The following is a 20329-nucleotide window of genomic DNA, read 5'->3' on the forward strand; positions in this document are numbered from 1 at the left end:
TATTTTGTTAGCTGTCACTCAGGCAAAATGAGAACCGGCCCTCCAGGCCAGACAGGGGAGCTCAGGGTCGGCAGGACTGACATCCCTCCTGCTGAGAGGGAGGGCATAGCCAAGGCCGGGCTCACCTGCCCTGGCATTTTCCAGGACCCAAGATGGGCATGTGCTGACGCCAGCTCGACAAGACGCTTTGTTTATAAGGAGAGAGATGAGCTCACGGCTCCGCTTCAAGCACTTCTTGGCTTTATCAGCATCAGCCCTGGGGGGGGGGGGGCGGGGGGAAGGAGGTTCCAGTCCTATCCCCATTGCCCAGAGGAGGAACCTGAGGCCCGGGGTCACTAAGAGACTCACCACAGAGGAAGCCTCCCCTCCGAGAATTCCCACATCTGAGTCTGTTCTGTCAAAAGAACATCCACTGAGCTGTGCTTGTAAACGCACCCTGTAAGCTACCTTGCCAACAATGTACTTTCCTACTCCTTGTTGCTTGTCTCCAAAGGAATGTGGTTGTTTGTCAGTCAATGAACAAGCACTTATGAAGTGCCTACTGTGTGCCAGGTGACGGGATTCCAGTACAGGGAATGAAGTAGTGCCTACTTGCAATGGGATTGCATTCTAAGGGGCTTAGGGGCACCAGAGGTGCTGGGGGTGGGCGAGGAGGGGAAGCCCAGTGGATAGCGGCCATTCCTGGGCTGGTGCCGCTGAGGGAAGGGAGCACCTGGGCCTTCCCCAAGTGCACCAGGCCCCGAATCCATTAATTAGATGGAGGAGATCAGTCATACTGAGCTGCAGGGCCTTCTCTGTGATCTGGGCGGGGGTGCCTGCCTTCCCCAAAATCCTCCTGCCCATGCCTCATCACGTTTATGGCCCAGGACCCAGAAAGCAGATGGGGGTGGGGGGGACAGGGGGGTGACAGGAGGCTCAATCACCACCTGTTCCATGCAGGCTCCCAAATCCCTCTCCCTCATCTTAGTTTTATTAGCCACTGGAGACAGTGGCAGAAATGCAGGCCGGCACATAAATCATCCAAGTCTGGGCATGTCCCATGGGCTGGACGGTCTGTTCAAGAAGGGCATGTGAACCATCCCAACGGCGAGAGACGGGGGGGGGGGGGAGGGAAGGAGAACTCAGGGGCGGTCCTGTGGGGGTATGGCTACAGCCCTGATGCCTTCTTGTTTGATGGTGCTTTGGGGAAACTGAGGCACGGCTGTGTCGCGCGTCAATGAATCAGGGCTGAATCCTCCTTCCCTTATGGGGACTGCGTGATGACACAGGAGGCCAGCTCTCTAAAAGCCCCTGGAGATTTGGAATTGGGCTCCAGCGGTTCTAAACCCTGACTCAGGCACCTGCTGGCTGGGCGACTGGACAAATCCCTCATGAGCCCCACTTTTCTCATCTGTGAAATGGGGATGAGAATGGACCCCCCCCCCACTCTGCCTCCTGCCCAGGGCTGCTGTGAAGTTCAAATGAGACAATATCAAGAGGCCCTTGACAAACCTTTAAGCTGACAAACACCGTGTACTGGCTGGGTTGACCCTGGCCAAGTCACAGGCCAGGTGATAATTTACAGACAGTCACTGATCTGCGCTGTAAAGGGGGTTTCCTCCTGCACCCGGTGAAATCACAAATCTTAAAAGGCAATTATTTTTATTTTATAATTAGAAGCAACAGCATGGTGTAATGAAAATCTTGGTTCAAAGGAAGCTTTTGACACTGTACTAATCACACCAATGTGGGCAGTCATTTAAACCTCTACGTGCCTCAGTTTTCCTCGTCTGTAAAGCCAGGATCATAACAATACCTGCATGTTCCTCCCTCACAGGACTTTTGTGCGGGCCCTGGAGAGAAGGGCAGCGAGGTGGCACCATCATAGTGCCCAGAGCGCCGGGCCTATGGAGTGCAGGAAGACCTAAGTCTAAATCTGGCCTCAGATGCCTGCTGGCTGTGTGACCCTGGGCAAGGTCACTTCACCCCGTTTGCCTCAGTTTCCTCATCTGTCAAACGAACTGGAGAAGGGGACATGGGCCAACCGCTCCAGTCAGCGTCTTTGCCAAGAAAACCCCAAATGAGGTCACAAAGAGTCAGACAACGACTAAGAGAACTGAACAACTGCCCAGCTGTCATCATTGTTGTTATTAATCAACTGGAAAAGTCCTGGAAGAACCCAAGGACCTTTTCCCACAGCTCCCAGCATGCATTTCCCTCTCCCTTAACCAAAGGGTTTCTCAGAATCTTCAGAGACTCTGGAGCTAGGAGGAAGCTTAGCTCCCCTTTATTCCAAACCCCTCCTTTTACAGATGAGGAAACAGGCCCAGAGGGGGAAGTAACTCGCCTGCAGTCTCCACATCCTGCGGGCTCAGGTCTCGACTTCTGAGGCCCAGTGGTGGCCCAGAGGACAGAGCACCATGCTGGAGAGAGAGGTGCCGCAGGCAGCCTTGACGATAGCTCGATGTGGGGGCGCTCTGTGCCAACATCGGGACGCATCCTGGGCCAGAGGTCCTCCCGCCAGCCCTGCCACGTGGGCCCGTGACTTCTCACCTCCACGGGCCCCTCTCCCCTGGCCCAGGTACCTCCCCTCGTTCACACCCTCATCACCTCTCACTGCCCTCCCTCAACGCCTTCCAACTGGTCCTCGGCCGCGTGCCCGCCCCGATCACTCCGGAGCCTCATACGACACTGATCTGCAAACACAACCGAGCCATCAGGGAGGACGTGCTGGGCTTCATGCTCGGGGCTGGACATACAAAGGGGAACAGAGGACAGTCCCCGCCCCTCCAGGGGCTTCCTCTGCATCCCCCAAGGGGAGTCAAGGCTTCTGGGGGCCAGGATCACCCCATTTTTCTCTGCCTCCCAGCAGCTGGTGCCACAGAGAAGGAACTCAAGAAAAGACCTGCTCGGCCAAGTGATCCAAAGGCCCCCGTCAGCCAAGTTTGGTCCTCTCTCTGCTGGCCTTCCTGTGCCACTGCACCTGCTTGCCGGGAGAGCCACAGCTAGGACTTCTTCCTTTTCTCCTCCTTCCTCCTCTCCTCAAAGGGACCGATTATCTAGTAAATACTGGTAACCCCGGTGAGCCAAGAGAATGCCCCCTCCCCAGCCCTGGAGATGTCTGGCCCACAGAGCACAGCAAGCCGACCACTCTGCAGAGACAGGGACATTGGTTAAGGTCTGGTGGCTGCGCCCATCTCAGTTCTATTGCGACGGGTGATGGGAAAGGCAAAAGTAAGCAAAATGGGCAGCACCCGGTGTTGGGTCTGGGGGGGCCCGAAACATGTCTGTGATGTGCTGTGAGCGGTGGGCGTTTGGGCTCCAAGGCACCCGGAGTTAGACGCAGGTGGGGGAAGGGAATTTGTGTGTGTAATGTATGCCCCGGCCTGGGACCAGGCCGACCCGAAGCAGGGGCTCATCCAAGACTGGTGGGGGACGTCGGGGGACAGAATGTCTGCGGGCTGGTTGAATCTTCATGGGGGGCAAGCGGAGCGGGGCACATCAGTCTGTTATCACTTGTCAGAACACTGAGGCTCCAATGAAAGAGCCTCTCCGGCAGGTGAGATAAGTGAGGAGCAAGGAGCTGAGGCAAGGAAGGGAGGCTCCGTAGCCCACAGCACTTACCTGGGGAGAGTGTTTTGTAAGGTGAGAGGCCAGTAATGACATTTAGCACATCGTGTGTGCTGTGTGTGTGTGTGTGTGTGTGTGTGTGTGTTGTGTGTGTGTGTGTGTGTGTGCTGAGAACTATGTTTGTCTCTTTCTACTGTTTGTAGTCATTTAAAAAATCTAATTCAATTTTGTTTTATGTTCGGGTCAGAATTCTCTCTTGACCCCAACCCTCCTCCTTCTTTGAAAAAGCAAGAAAACCCAAACCCATTAGAAACATTTATAGTCAAAATTCACTCCCCTCCTGGCCACACATTAACTTTTAGAATTCAGCTGACGTCATGAAAAAGCGTCCTTCCCCAAGGCTTCCCCCCAAGCCTCAGTGCAGGAAGAGATGGGCCTGGGCTCTCTGTATGCCACCAGCCCCTGCTGATGACGTGGCATTGACGCTAGGAGAGCATGTGACGCTTCAGCAAAGGGAGTTGGGGTGAGAAAAGACCCCCTGCTCTATTTCACCGGCCACCCCCATCGCCGAGAGGCCCCAGGAGCGAGGCCATCGTCCTTTTAGGCAACAGCTGTTTCCTGTTCATCTCTGTATACCAGACACCCAGCATGGTGTCTGCAGACAGCCGGCGCTTAATAAATGTTTGTCTGAAGGCTCATTTCTGCCCTCAGGACGTGTGGCTGCCAAGCTGATTCTTGTTCTCCAAGTAAACCATTCCTTCTTCTTCCTTCTCCTCTATGTCTATTCTAAGTATATCTGTGTATGTGTCTGCATCTATGTCCAGCACACACAAGCTCCGAATGGGAGAAAGCCAGGGTCATTGGGTCCAAACTTCGCTGAGATTGCTTCTCCAGGATCTGAGGGAAACCCGCCAGGGACCCTGCCAGCTCCCTGGGCAGCACGCTCCTCCCTGGGGCAGCTCTCATTGTTAGGAGCTTCCTCCTGACCCCTCCTCGCCATTTCCACCGTCATCCCAACTCTGCCCTCGGGGCCAAGATGTATGAGGGTCCTCCTGCTTCCCTGGCACAAGTGTCATGGGTGTGCCTCTCTGGGTCCTCCCCTCCCTCCATGCTAAACACCCCTAGGTTCACGTGATCCTTTAAATTGCCACGAACCTGAGTTCCTTCAACAACGTGATCGCCTTCTCTGGGACACTCTTTGGCTTATTAAAGTCCTTCCTAAAAAGTGACCACCTCACACGGAACAATTTTCGGCATCTATGGTCTATGCAGGGAGGGCGCTGAAATGATTTTACCTGCCTAGACAGGCAGCTAGGGGCGCCAAGAGCGCTGGGCCAAGAAGATGCGTGTTCAAATCCAGCCTGAGATGCTTCTTAGCTGTGTGACCCCTGGGGCAAGTCACTCCACCATGGCCTGCCTTAGTTTCCTCATTTGTAAAATGGGGATCATAATAAATAAACCTCCCAGGGATCAAATGAGATCATGTTTGCAAACCTCAAGCACTGTATAAATGCTCACAGTGGTTATTAGTCCCAGAAACTATGGCCCTCATTGCAGCCTTAGACCACGTCCGCTTTCCTGATCGACACATCACCCTGCTGACTCACGTCCTCCATTTGCCTTCATTGTCTCCTCAATTATTTTGTAAGCCATCGGGGAAGGCGCGGATGCCTTCTCATTCTTTTCTGTCCTGAAACAGGGCCAACCAGAGCCCTGCACACGGACCCGGTGGACAGCTGAGGGACAGATGACTGATGTAAAAGCCAGGCCTGGGGCCTTGGCGCCGGACAAAGAAGGGCACCACACTCCGCCTCGGCAGGCCTCTGACACTTACAAAGGGGCCCTGGCCTTGGGCAAATCACTTGACCTCCCGGCCTCAGTTTCCCTAGCTCTAAAATGAAGAGGTGGGGCTAAATGACCTCTGAGATCTCTTCCAGCTCAGTGCACGGTTCCATGATCTCTCACCCCCCTCTTCTGTCGGTGTCTCTCTCCCTGTCTCTCCCCGACTGTTTCTCTCGCCTCTGTTTCTGCATCTCATTTCTCTCCCTGTCTCCGACTCCTTCTCCTTCTCTGTCTCTTTCCTGTCTCTGTCTGTTTCTTTATCAGTTTGGAACAGGGCTCTGCTTGCTACCTGTGAGACCCTGGGCAAGCAAGTCTACCCTGCCTCAGTTTCCACATATGGAAAACAAGGGGACTGTTCTTCCTGACCTCCAAAGTCCATCCCAGTTCTTAGTCTACAGTCTGGTGGGTTTCTTTGGTTGGGAATGGGGGGGGGGTGGCAGGAAAGGTCCTGAGTTTACAAAGGCGCACACAGGACTGTGGCCAGTAGCGTCAATGCAAACCAGACCCTGGAAGCTTCATGTTCTATTTAAAAGTGATTTGCTTTAATGAAATAGCCTGCCCAAGCTAATCCTCCTAAGAACAGCATGAAGTTGAGTCTGTTTAACCCTGGATGGATGGAACCCCCTAAGGATTGTGGGAGTGCAGTGGGTGGGCGGCTCGCCCCCACCTCGGGTTTCAGAGCCCAGGGGATGGAAGAACACTCCCTCACCTCACATGAAAGGGACGCCCCGTGGGCCGCAAGCTTCCCGTGAGCTTCCTATGCCCTTGAGTTATGAACAGCTAGCTTTCCATACAGACTGAAAACCAGCCTCCTTCTTACCTGGGTTTCTTTCTAATTACACGTGTGTTTTCTTACACTTGGGAGCAGCGCAGAGGCTCTGGGAGCAAACAATCCTGTCTCCCCTCCTTATTTGAGCGGGCCGAGCTGGGGGCACGGGCGGGAACCTACAGCATCTCTCATGGGCAACGACCCATACTCAGAAACCTGGGCTCAGCCTCTGTGTTCTCCTGCCGCTCTGGTTTAAACATTTATTTATTTTTTTTATTTTTTAGTGAGGCAATTGGGGTTAAGTGGACTTGCCCAGGGTCACACAGCTAGTGAGTGTGTAAAGTGTCCTGAGGCCGGATTTGAACTCAGGTCCTCCTGATCCAGGGGCCGGTGCTCTATTCACTGAGCCACCTAGCTGCCCCTGGTTTAAACATTTATTAAGCACCTAAGGCATACGCTGGGAGTAATGGGGCCATACATAATGCTTACCAGGACCAGTTCTAAAGTCAAGAAGATCTGGGTGTTCAAGTCAGTCTGACACAGGTAAAGGAGCCCTATCCCTGCCGCTCACTCCCTGTGTGATCCTGGGCAAGTCACTGAATGTCCCCAGACCTCAGTTTCCCCATCTGTACAATGTGGGAGTTGGATTAGATGGCCCTGAGTTTTTTTGCCTCTGGTCCTGTGGGAAATTCATTTACCCTTTCTGAGTTTCCAACTCCTCATCTAAAAATGGGCAACGGTTACCTGTATTACCTACCTCACTATGCCAAGCCACTTTGGAATGTTTAGGGCAGGACAGAGATGCCAGCTCTGACTATTACCTAGCACCTGAATTCGGAGCCAGAAAAGGACTCTGGAAACCCTCGAGTGTAGGAGAATTTGCTTTTTTAAAGATGTTGGTAACTGTGACTCAGTATGATTGCTCCTTTATTGGTACGTCTGAAGACATGCGTCGGAGGGGCCTACCGGCTTCACCAAGCTGCTGCCTAAGGGGTCCGCAACACAAGCAATATGCCCGTCTTACCAATGGGAAAACCGAGGCCCAGGGACTTGCCCAGTGCTGTGTGGGATCACGCCAGGAACACCAGTTGTTTTCACCCCACCCACCAAGGAGGACATTTTGAGAGAAATGAGAACGCACATCTTCCCAGGGTGCTGTTGCGCGCTCTTGGGTTGACAAACAACAACGCCATTTTGTCCACAGTCCGTCACCCCATCCGTCCGTCTATTAGGCAGACGCCCTTTAGAAAAGACCATGCACTGGCAGAGGCGGCGGCTGTAAATTCTGAACTGTGCTTACCTGTTAATGTAACTGAGGGCCACGTAGGTCGGCTGCTGTAACTCTTGCTTTTCCAAAACACGAGGATCTGTGTCTGTAATGAAAACACAGGGAGGATTTTTCAATGTTTGCCTGAAAAAAAATGGTATGTGGCTGCCTGATGTAGAGCAATTGGACTGACGAACAGAAAATGAGGCCAGATTTAGCGTCCCCCTTTGCAGAGTGAACCCAGGCAACCCAAGTCCACTCCTCCGTCCATTCATTCATAAATAACAAACTATTGCATTACTTTTCAAGGGAATTCCAAACATCAACAGTGATAAAAGGCCCATATGTCATACAAACTTTCACAATCCCCTCATAAATATTCGTTTTCATTGCTTACAGTTACAATGTCGGCATAGTTTCCACTGTTTAATCTGCTTTTTAAAATGGTGAGGGGAGGGAGAAGGAGAGAAGGAGAGGGAAAGCAATCAAGTCTCTCTTAATTAGGCTTATTTCAATGACTGGGCCAATTACGAGGCTCTTTAAAAGCAGGATCTAAAAACCCATGGCACATTCATCCATTAAATGTGCTTCTCTGCTCCTAGAGGGGAGGGCCTAGCAGGCCAGGTCGGGCGCCATGTTTGTTCAGGATGTTTTTTGAGAATCTCAACCAAAGCCTTTCTTGTATACACAGTCCCTTAGTCATTCAACAAACATTTCCTGATGCATCTACTATATGAAATGTCTAGTTCTGTGAGGTGGGGGGATAGAAAGATGATGGAGGCATAGAGTCTCATAACTTACAGCTGAACTCTACAGATAACTAGAACACAAAGAAGTTGGGGATGAGAGTGTATGGCTAATTAGTATGGATTTTTTACAGTCATGTTTGGGTACGCTTTTTGTTGCTAAAGCACATTCCCTTCCCAATATGTTCTTTCCAATCCTTCCCCCATAGCAAAGTTGAAAAAGAAAGAGGAAAAAAAGTGGTCCAGCCAAACCGTCCAACACTGCTATTTTCCCCATCAGTATACCCGACAGTACACACTCCAAGCCCCCCACCTGCCTAATGAAGGCAGCTCCTCTCTGAGGCCAGGTACAGTCATTCCCCATATAGTATTTTTATTCCTTTGATTATTCTTTCCATCCATGATCTTGTATTCATCGTATACATTGTATCCAAGGATTTTCTGAGTTCACTCTGAATTAGTTTAGTGTCCCAGAGCCTGGCACACAGGAGGGACTTCATAAAAGCCTGTTGACTAATGAGAGTGCTATTGGATTTCAAGGGACAGACACTCCTTCTGGCCTGTGCGGGGTGGTGTGTCAAGGAAGGCAATGAGAAAGGGATCTCAACTGAGCTGGGCCTTGAGTGTTATTTGAGTCCAAAGTGTGGGGAGATGGCACCGTCTAGGCAAAGGCATGGAGTCTGGAAGACAGAGAATATATTTGGGAAGCCATTCCCAGCTCTCCTGGAACACAGAACGTGAGCAGAACCCATGGAATCACAGATGCACAAGGGGCCTCACAGTCGTCCAATCAAGCCTCAACAAAACCCCTGCCAATGACATGTAGGAAGGTGTTTGTTCAGTCCTCCAGTGTCGGGGAACTCACTCCCTGATGGGGCAACATTTGAGATTAGGTAGGAAAAGCAGATTGTCCCCAGACTGTGAAAGGCCTTGAAGGCCAAACTAAGGAAGCGACCCTTGATTTGATGGGCACATGTGTCTGCTCCAGGGAATACCCCTTAGAGAAGGCATAAGCCAACCTAGGGACAGTCCCCAAGAAAGAGCCTGGCTCCCTTAATTCTGGAGAATAGTGTCATCCTTAGAAGCAGAAAAGTTTTCATAAAGAGAAACAATCTTTTGAAATGTAAACACTTAAAAAGGAATCAGTTTCATCAGAATAAAAGAGGAAGATGAATACATTATATTGGGGGGGGCGGAGGAAGCCTTCCTGATGTTTAGCCCAAGTTTCTTTTTAAATTAACAACTGGATTTTTGAAGCTGGATGTTATAAACACATCCCAGCTGCACGCGGCAGTAACTCTGTCTTTGATGCGCAGACAGATGCGGTTTTAAGCACCCTGGGATGGAAAGTGTTTATGGCTGTGGGGTGCACGGGGACATGGATCGTGCTGCCCCACCCAGCGGGCATCTGTATGTCAACAGGGAGCCAGCAGGGAGCAGGGACATCAAAGAGAGAAGGCTACATCAGCAGGGAGGAGAGCAGGCGCTAAGCCGATAGTCAGGCTCCCTTCAGGCATCACTTCCCACCCAGTGATTCTGATTTCATCCCTAAGGCTGCCCCCAGATCCCAGAGCCGGAAGGAAGCTCAGAGGACATCCCTAATGAGGGGTGCCCTCAGTGGTGTCCCCCCAGAACAGGCATCCAGCTTTGGGGTGAAGACCTCAAGTGAGGGGGAATCTACAATGTCCCCAGGAAGCCAAGTCTCCCCTTGGAGGGCTCTGATTGTTGTGTGGCATTTGAGCCCGGAGCTAGCTTCTTCACACATCCTTCTGCTCACTGACAACTCTCTGCACACTCCACCCTCCTCTCCTTTGCTCATGCGGTTCTGCAGCTCAGCTCCCTCTCATCTGTGTCACCCTGGGTGTGTCCCGGTGCCACTCTATACCTCAGTGTCTACATTTGGTTGTTTTTGTTTTGTTTTGTCTTGTTTTAGTGAGGCAATTGGGGTTAAGTGACTTGCCCAGGGTCACACAGCTAGTAAGTGTTAAGTGTCTGAGGCCGGATTTGAACTCAGGTACTCCTGACTCCAGGGCCAGTGCTCTATCCACTGCGCCACCTAGCTGCCCTACATTTGTTAAGATGAAGAGATTGGACAATTTGGAATTATGCCCAAAGGGCGATAAAGCTGTGCATACCCTTTGACCCAGCAATCCCACTTTTAGGTCTTTTGCCCAAAGAAATCATGGAAGGGGGAAAGGGACCCACATGTACAAAAATATTTATAGCTGCTCTTTATGTGGTAGCAAGGAATTGGAAGTTGAGGGGGGTGCCCATCAATTGGGGAATGGCTGGACAAGTTGTGGTATATGAATACAATGGAATACTATTGTGCTGTAAGAAATGATGAGCAGGAAGAGTTCAGAGAAACCTGGAGGGTCTTACGTGAGCTGATGATGAGTGAGATGAGCAGAACCAGAAGAACATTGTACACAGTATCATCAACATTGAGTGTTGACCTACTGTGACGGACTATATTCTTCTCACCAATGCAATGGTACAGAAGAGTTCCAGGGAACTCATGATAGAAGAGGATCTCCAAATCCAAGAAAAAAAAAGAAAGAAAGAACTGTGGAGTATAGATGCTGATTGAACCATATTATTTCTTTTGTTTTGGGTGCTGTTGGTTTTTTTTTCTATTTTGAGGTTTTGCATCACTGCTCTGATTCTCTTGTAACAGGATTAATGCAGAAATAGGATTAATGTTATTATGTGTATATATATATATATGTGTGTGTATATATATCTATATGTATATGTATAGAGATATATAGATATAACCTATATCAGATTACCTGCTGTCTAGGGGAGGGGGGAGGGAGGGGTGGGAGGGAGAAAAATCTGAAATTGTAAAGCATGTATAAACAAAAGTTGAGAACTATCTTTACATGTAACGGAAAAAATAAAATATCTCATACATTAAAAAAAAAAAAAAGATGAAGAGATTGGAGCACTGTGTCTAGGGACCTGGGAAGAGAAGGCTCCTTGGGGAGACGCTAGGTAGCCTGAGGGCTGCCATATTGGGGGAAGGATTCACCGTGTTTTGATGGGCTCCAGAGGGAAAAACCAGGGACAATGGGTGAAAGCAAACTTGGGGCTGATGTCAGGAAAAACTGAGTGATGGAGAGCTGCCCCCAGGAGATTGTGCTCACTTCCGGGCTGGCGCTGTGCCTGGCACACAATAAGCGCATCATTAATGCTTGCTGACCAATCAATGGCTCAGACATGGGAAAGTCATTTAGCTTTTCTGAGCTCCCTTGACCCGGAAGGTCTTCCTTCGCCTTGACCCAACTCTGCCTCTCTGCACCTTATGCTGTCTGCTCCCCATTCTGCCCAATCAGGACACGACATTTTCCCAGCATTCAAAGACTGCTATCCCATCCCCTCTCGGTCTTTTCTTCTCCAGTTAAACATGCCCAGGTCCTGGCCCCCATCACTGGGTGACATGTTCTTAAAAGCCCTTGATCCTGGTTGCCCTCAGCATCACAGGCTCTCATGTTCGTAGGATCATGTAGCTCCCTAGAGCTTCCCTCACGGGCGGGGAGGGATGGATGGATGTGCTCTGCACCATGGGACAGGATCCATCTCTACCTCTGTTGGCCACTGTTATCACTGGTCCTCCGGGCATTTAAACTACGAGGAGTCTTTCTTTTTTTTTTTCTCTTATAGACACCTACATTTTCCCCTCTTTTAAGCTAGCGCTCCTTCTATGAGACGCGATTCAGTGTCCTCTGCCCGGTCAACGCTCAGGAAAGGTTGCTGACTGGCACAAACATGCACGCAAAACCTGCATTCCGTGCCCTTCTCAGAAATAACATAAAAACGTCTGGCACTCTGTGTGTGAGACCAAAGTGGGGATTTACGACTTGGCTTCTCCATGCAAATCCTGTTTCTTGTGTTGGACACAACTCACGTCCTCAGATGGCGAGCAGAGTGACAGGCGGTTGGAGGCTTCAGAATGTCATCCTCTCCATTACAGAATCACCGCTTACGAGCACCTCGACAAGATTTTCCATTTTGGGGGAAGAAGCGAGGCGCTAGTCAGTGACGCGGCGGGGGGATAACAGAGCAGACATCTACCAGCCCTTACACATTGTACTGATTAAGAGCATCCTTGGGTTTACTTCAGAACGTCAATTAGCCCTTTGGCCTCTAGAAATAGAACCCAGCCCCAGGTGCCCTGGGGCTTAGGAAGTGGGGAGGTGGGTCAAAGTAGCTCTTTGGGAGCTAGGTCAATGGCTGGTCACAGATATACATCAGTCCAGGGGATCTTAACCTGAGTCATAACCTCCATGTACTGAAATATATATAAATATTTAATATACATTGAATTAATAGATCTATTTATGTTGTTTTATATATAATATAATAATAATATTTCTATATTAATTGGAAAATATTCATCTAAATTTATATTACATATTTAATGAATGTGTTTAATATCTAAGCATTTAATATATAACACTTGATTTATAAAATCCGTCTCTTTGATCACTTCCCCCTCTCCCAGATCTGTTCCTAACTCTCTGAACTTCTCCCTACCCCAGCTGTCTTGTCACCCTGGAAGACCCTGGCTCAGCCCTTGTGGTCCCCATTCTGGGGCAGTGACCAGGCCGGCTGCAGTCACTCCTCTTAGCTCCTGACTTTCGGGCCTTTCCCACCATCCATCCCCTTCCTGCCCATCCCTAACTTTTAGTTCCCTTTTTAGAAGGTGTCTTTACCCCATTAGAACGGAAGCTCCCTGAGGGCAGGCAAGGGCTTTCTCTTTCCTTGACAGAACCTAGGAAGGGCTTAATAAAGGCTTGTTGCCTGGTCCTCATAACAGGGAGGAGGAGCAGCAGAGAAGTGTGGGTGGGGGCCGAGCTCAAGGAGGAATTCTTCTTCACCACTGCCGGAGGACGCCACGAGGACCAGAAGATGCTGAGCCCGGGCCCTGATGGATGGGCGCGGCCCACACCCCAACTTGAAATCTCCGGAGAGAAGCTAAGATGGGGGGGTGGGGTCCAGGGAGCGGGTTTGCAGCAGCATAAGTCTTTCACATTCCAGGGCCAGGCGATGCTCCTTAAATCCATTAAGTCATCGCCCCACCCTGCTCCCGGCATCTATAAATAACCCTGCGCCCCCTCACTCCCTCTCTGGGCCCAGATCTCCCATCGCGGCAGCCCCGAGGAAGGGCAGATATTAGGACCCCGCTCTTTGGCCGCCCATCCTGGGCACCCCCACCACTCTCACCCCTCCACAGCAATCGACCGGCCTGAGGACCAAAGCAATGAAAGGGGATTAAAACCTTAGGGGTTCAAATCCACCCCATCACTGTAATTTCTCTGAAATCTTTCTGGGAAACATGAAGACTTTGTCATCTCAGAAGAGAGAATTTCTATAAACAGCTCCTCACTTGTCCGGGCAGCCTGGGGTAGTGGACAGGACACAGGCTTCCAAGTCAAAAAGACCTGGGTTCAAATCCTGTCTTTGATGCTCCCTAATTGAATAATCCTGGGCAAATTACTTAACCATGTCCTGTTTCAAGAAACTTTACAGTAGGACCTACCTTTTAAATTATCAATGAGCTGTAATCTGCAAAGGTGGTGGGCCTATGAAATTATCGGTTTAGAGCTCAGTGAGGAAAATGAGGGAGCAGAAGCCGACATCTAGAAGTATATTATATGATACTATATATTACATATGTAACATAAAATATGTAATATCAATATTAGAGAATAAATGTTAGAGAAGCACATCTCTAGAGCTGACTTCACAGTCTACCAACGGTTCAACCCATCCACTCCCAATTTTACAAATGAGGAAACTGAGAACCAAGTGAAGTGACCCTTGAGGAAACACGGGGAGTAGGAGACAGAGCTCAGGCCACCCGGGCCGTATTTCCCTGCATCACAGATCTCCTGCTCATTTATACCTGAATAGCTTACTGCCTCCCTCTCTCTGACCCGGCAAGGTCCCACCAGGTGGTGGTGGTGACTCTGGGCTCTCAAAGGGCAGGCCCATGAATCCATGTGCTGGCAGGTTCTGCTAGGCCGGGAAGGCTTCTTCTACTGATGGGCCCAGCCCAGCTGTGTTTGGAGGGGCTGGCTCATCATCAGGTTCCCCATGGTTGCAGCATCTCATCAATACTATTTAATAAGGTGAAGAAGGCATGTGATCCTTACTGGAGGCGAAGGAGTCTACACCAGCAAAATCACAAATCCTTCCAAACTCAGCCACTCTAACAGTGATTAGGCACCTACTGTTTTCCAAGGCACCATGCTGGACGCTGCAGGTACAAACACAAACTGAGGGATACCCATCCCCTCAGGGGGGCTGACATCTTCTTGGGGTATACAATGTGTACCCAGAGAAGCAAGTCTGTGAGCATTTGACTTTAACGAAGGGAAGGAGGGAGGGAAAGAGAGAGAGAGAGAAAGAGAGAGAGTTCAGCAATAACAGAGGAAAGGCTGCTCACAGAAAGTGTCACAGAGATTAGGCTTTGAAGGAAGACAGGGATTTTAAGAAGCAGGAATGACAGGAATGGGGATCAGCCTGAGCAAAAGCAGAGGTGGGAGACCAAAGCAGGGGAGACGCATCTAAGTCACGCGTTAGAACACTAGACGTGGAATCAGAAAGACCCAAGTGTAAATCCTGCCTCAGACACATATTATCAGCGTGGTCCTGGGCAAGTAATTTAACCTTTCTCAGTCTCAGTTCTTTCACTTGTAAAATGAGGATAATAATTAACACCTACCTCACTGAGGTTTCTGTGAGGATCGAATGAGATAATGCACATAAAATCTATATATAAACGTTAGTTATTGTCATTATTATTGTAACAACAACAAGGTTGGGGCTACATGTCACTAGATATATGCAAGCAGAGAGTATTTTTAGAAGCTCATTTGGTCTTACTGATTTATGGATTCAATTAAATGACTGTGCAAGAACACGCCCTGGGTGCTTTCCTAAGGCAGAAAAAGGAGAATTATGCTTCTCATAATTTGGCGTGCACAGAAAACGAGGAGTGACTGAAGATGGGCCCTGTGGCCCAGGACTGTCTAAAGGGGAAGACCAAGGCATGAATGGTGCTCTCAATGGCACCTGAGAGGCCACGGCCATGAGACTTCTATGACATCGTAGACAAACACCTTCCAGGATGTGCTCGACATCTGGGAACTTCATGCCCCTAAAGTTCTACTCTGCACAGCATGGAGGACAGCCAGGCTACTCAAGGACTATGCCTCCCCAGGGCAGGTCCTGTCAAACTGGCAAGTCCAGGTCTGGGATTTCCTGTCCGTCTGCCACCCAGAGCCCTACCCTGTCACACTCAGACTCATCATCAGGCTGATCGCCAGACTTGGGGATCAGGAAACCTGGGTTTAAGCCCTGACTTGGTCTCTTCCTGAGCTGCAGGTCACTGGGCAAATCATTTCAGCATGACCGACTCTGGGATCAAGGGACCTGGATTGGAATCTCCTCAGAAACACACAATGGCTGGGTGACTCTGGCCGAGTCACTTTGCCTCTACAGGACTGAGTTTCCCCATATATAACATCTGAGTTCTCTTTCAGTTCACTGTAATGGTCAGTGACCCTTCTCAGCCTCTTACACAAAGTAAGAGGCTGCCACTGACCCCACTCACCTCAGACACCAGGTGAGGTATAAAATTCTTTATATTAATGTCTAACCGGTAAGTGTGGGGTACTTAGTTACAGGACTAGAACAAGAGGCTTTAATTCTCCTTCGAGCCTTCTCAAGGAGTCCTGGCTTGTCTTTCCTATCGGACTAGAACAGTTCCTGCTAAGAAGGAACCTCCCTGGGGCATCTACTTGGTTCTGTTCTCCATACTTGAAGCTCTCTTCTTTGAAAAGGGAGCAGCCTCGGGTTGGTGTCTATCTCGGCTGCATTTTAATAATTGCGTTTGATAACTGCCTGGAACCAACCTGGTGCTATAAGTTAGTTTATTTCAGCTGCTGAAATAAATATTTCTGTTGGCTGAGGCCCTTTCCAAAAAGAAAAGGGAAGAAAGAAAACAACCCCCAAATCCTCTGCAGCACATAAGTAGCCTTGGAGTGGATCAGCTTTTCCCTGCTTTATAGACTTGTCATTTGAAACGTTTCCCAAGCTATCATTTCCATTACGGGCAGTCAGTGCAAATTACAGCGAGAGTCTTGCTTTTGCCCAATCCTATGGGAAATCCAGATGCAGTAAAGTGTTGCCGTAAACTTTATGAGCTTAAGTATCTTCAAGTTGGGGACGTTTCACGGCTCCATAACCTCGCCCATTAAAAAGCATCCATGTTCATATTGGAGGCCCAGGCCCAGTTTCATGCCAGGAAGGAATAAACACAGGGAGACAGAGGAGTTGAGTCACCTACCCCATGTGGCAGACACCCTTCTCTCTGAGCCATATGTGAGCACAGCCCGGAGGGGGTGACCCTCCCTGCAGAGAGACGGCTCCAAATGGAGTCATCTCTAATTGTGAACGAACTCACAGAATCCCAAATTTTAGAGCCGGACCTTGTTGGCAGCCATTCCAGGCCTGAAAACCGTCCCCTCTGAGACACAGGTTTTATCAAGGGCCAAAAGGGTCTGCAACACACGGAAAGGTCGAGAACATTGGTATGGGGGACATTCCTTAAGTTCATGTAGTATCAGGGGTAGGTCAATGATGGTGACCCCCCCCATCTCCAAAGATGCCCCTGAGCCATTCGGAGGTCACTGAAAGGGCTTGAGGCCAAAGAGCCCTCTGACTCCTGACAGTGCTTGGCACACAGTAAGTGCTTAATAAAAGTTTGTTTACTGGTTAATTGACAGAATACCTCTGGGCTTTGTGGAAAGCTCAGAGATAGGCCACTTGTTTTGCCAGGCCATCAACACTGACATGACAGATGAGACAGGAACTTATTCAGCTGTTGCTGAAAAGCCCAACATTGTTCTCTCCTCCTCAGACTGCCCTGGAATGGGGTTCTTTGAGCTCTTCTGGCTCCCTCCTCCCCCCCGGGGGTGGGGTGGGGTGAGAGGATGTGAAAAGTTTGCCCTTGAAGACCCAGGTCAATGAAGCCCAAGGGAAGCAGAGAGCTGGGCCTGAAGCATCTTCTCCCTGACTGCTCCTCCAGCCCCTTCTCAGGGATGGGGAAGGTGGCAGCGACCAGGAGGCTGGCTCCTCCCCAGGACTGGCTATTAGTATGCAGTGATGAAGAAAATGGTACAGGCATATTACTTCTGATCGAAGAACAGAACAGCTCCCAGTAACCTTTGCAGCCGTCAGGGACTCCTCCGGCGGGCAATTAACGTGAAAAATGAGAGGACGCACCACTTCCATCACCAAGTACCACATGTAATACCACTACATACACGCTGTGATGGGAGGCACTGATGAATGCAGACGCGCTCCCTCCTGTCCCTTCTCTCTGTTGAACATACACGTGTCCACCCAGAACACCAACACTGAGCCGGGCTGCCAAAGTGTCACTCCTCGGCTCAACAACATTCCATAGCTCCCGACTGCTTTTAGGATAAACTACAAGGTCTACATGTAGCCTGGTACTTAGAACCATTGACTTAGAACCAGATCTAGAATTAAAAGGTTGCATCTTATGTAGATGAGGCTCCCAAAGGGGAGGGCAGTTGGCCAAAGCCAAAGAAAGAGCAAGTAGCTGATAGAGAATTTGAACCCAGGTCCTTTGACTCCAAATCCAGCATTCATTCCGTCGTCCTAAACACCTTCAGAGCTTCCCAGCTTTACTTTCTACTATTACTATTTCTAATATCACACTTTGGCTACAGCTCCAGTCATAGCCAAATATTTCTTTTTGGACTTCCAGGAGTGAGTCCAGTCAGGAATCTGGTAGAAAGGAATCACTCTCATTTATCATAGACCAGTAAAGCCACATTTTGTCAGAAAAAAACTAAAAATAAAGAGAAGAAATAACTGTAAATGAACAGAAGTGACAAGATGGGTAAAAAGAGTGGAGTTTGGGGGCAGCTAGGCGGCACAGTGGATAGAGCACTGGCCCTGGATTTAGGAGGACCTGAGTTCAAATCCGGCCCCAGACACTCGACACTTACTAGCTGTGTGACCTTGGGCAAGTCACTTAACCCTCATTGCCCTGACAAAAACAACAACAACCCCCAAAACAGAGTTTGGCCATAACAAAATGGCGGCCCAGCCTCCCAAATGCCAAGGGGTGCAAGGATGGCATCCTGGTCTGTGCTCCATGAGGCTCTGATGGGCCCAGGAAGAGCCTTACTTCATCCAATTTCATCTGCCTCTAAGACTCTCCCATCATGCTTCATCAGGGCCCTGAGGCCACATGGTTGTATAGAGTTTGCTCCCAATCGTCCTACTCATATTGTTCCTTTGTTCTATTTACCCATGAGGCGGGGAAGCGAGCAGAGATGTAATCTAAATCAAGCATGATGCTAAATTTCGGGTTTAGGAAAATGTCATCTCATTCAGGACACCTGGAAACCATGCAGCAAAGCAAGTCAAGTTGACAAGCACTTATTAAGCTCTTACTATGTGTACCAGGCACAGTGTTAAGAGCTGAGAATACAAACTCAAAAACAAAAATTCCATCCCCTTCGAGGAGTTTGTACTAGTAGGGGGATAACCTGAAAATGTAGGTAAATAGGACATGATTTGAAAAGGGAGAAAACAGTAAGGATGGGGGATTGAGAAAGGATTCCCACAGGAAGTTACACCTGAACTGAGCCTTCCAGGAAGCTAAGCATTCTATGAGTCAGAGGCGAGGAGAGGAAGTGTGCCAAGCTTGGGGGACGTGGGCGAGAGCACAGCAGTGGGAGGCAGAATTGTGATTTCTGGGAACAGCCATTAGGAGAGTTCAGCCAGAATATAAAGTGAGCAAAGGGGAGTAACGTGAAACAAGGATAGGTAAGCTGGTGTCTGGCTGTGAAGGGCTTTCAATGCCAGGCTGAGGGGTCGGCATTTCGCCCAAGAGACGGTGGAGAGACACTGGGGATTTCTGAGCAAGAGAAATGCACTGGGCATCGGGGAAAATGATTTTGCAGCTGTGTGGAAGACAGATTGGCAGGGGGAGGGAACAGACTGGAAGCAGGGGGACCAATTAGGAGGCTAGTGCAATAATATAGGCCAAATGGGAAGATGGCCAGAAATGGGCTGGAGCATGTGATAAAATAATGGAATTTGGCAGATGCCCAGGGGTCCCTCCTGATCGATTTGGTATTGTTTGAATTGGGTGAGAATGAGAAACTGACTAAGTATCTACTTAAAGATGATTGGATGGGGACCACACCTGGCTGGCCCTGAGTGGTGTTGGTGTACTACTGACATCAGCAAGAGACCATTCTCAATCAATCAGCTTGGAGGACCTCCCCTTTGGGGGAGGGAGAGAGGAACTAGGAAGTGGATGCTGGCTGAGAGAAGAAGTCTCTTTTTGGTGAGGAAGTCGCGTGTGGCGGGAGAGGGAGAACAGGAGTCCCCCTTGTCATTCGGGACATTGGCTTAGTGGCAGAATTTCACATGGGCTGCTAGGAAAGGAAAGTTTTCTGTTTCTCTGGCTGGACTGGCTAGATCCAAGCTTTAATAAATCTTTAAAAGCCTAAACTCTTGCTGAATTTATCAGTGATTTTAGCCAGCTTACCCCCTAAGACTGGGGGTGGGGGGACAGATTAGAACCCACATTTAGATTTTAAACAACACAGGCAGTGGCCCGGAACTAGAGAGCAGGGGATGGAGACTAAAGATGTCATGGAAGGACAACAAACAAGACTTGGTGACAGGGTACATGTGGGAAATAGGGGAAAGGGGAGGATGGAGGTTCATTCTGAGTTTACACACCTTGGTGACTGGAATGATCTCTTAACGTCCAAATTCAATGTTCTTTTCTCAATTTTCATCCTTCTTGACCTCCCTGAAGGCTTTGACAGTGTCCATCACCTTCTTCTCCTCTTTCCTCTAGGTTTTCATGACATGGTTCTCCCCCTACCTGTCTGACTGCTTCTTCTCTGTCTCCTCAGTTGGATCTTCATCTAGGTCACACCCACTAGCCATGGGTGTACCCCCAAGGGATCTCTTCTCTACTCCCTCTATAGTATTTCACTTGGTGATCTCATCAGCTCCCATGGATTGAATTATCTTTCTTTTTTAAAATTATCTTTTATTTCAATATTGATTTATTTGTTTATTTAT

General features: G+C 49.4%; 1 protein-coding gene across 1 annotated transcript in view; it reads right to left on the bottom strand.

Annotated features, from left to right (window-relative positions):
- JAZF1 (JAZF zinc finger 1) overlaps nucleotides 1-20329 on the bottom strand; it is a 254723-nt gene that overhangs the window by 126438 nt on the left and 107956 nt on the right. Inside the window, 1 exon segment of the mRNA XM_043964964.1 lies at nucleotides 7461-7533. Coding sequence (XP_043820899.1) covers nucleotides 7461-7533 — 73 coding nt within the window.

The sequence above is a fragment of the Dromiciops gliroides genome, chromosome 5 (assembly GCF_019393635.1).
Source record: "Dromiciops gliroides isolate mDroGli1 chromosome 5, mDroGli1.pri, whole genome shotgun sequence".
In the NCBI taxonomy this organism is placed as follows: Eukaryota; Metazoa; Chordata; class Mammalia; order Microbiotheria; family Microbiotheriidae; genus Dromiciops; species Dromiciops gliroides.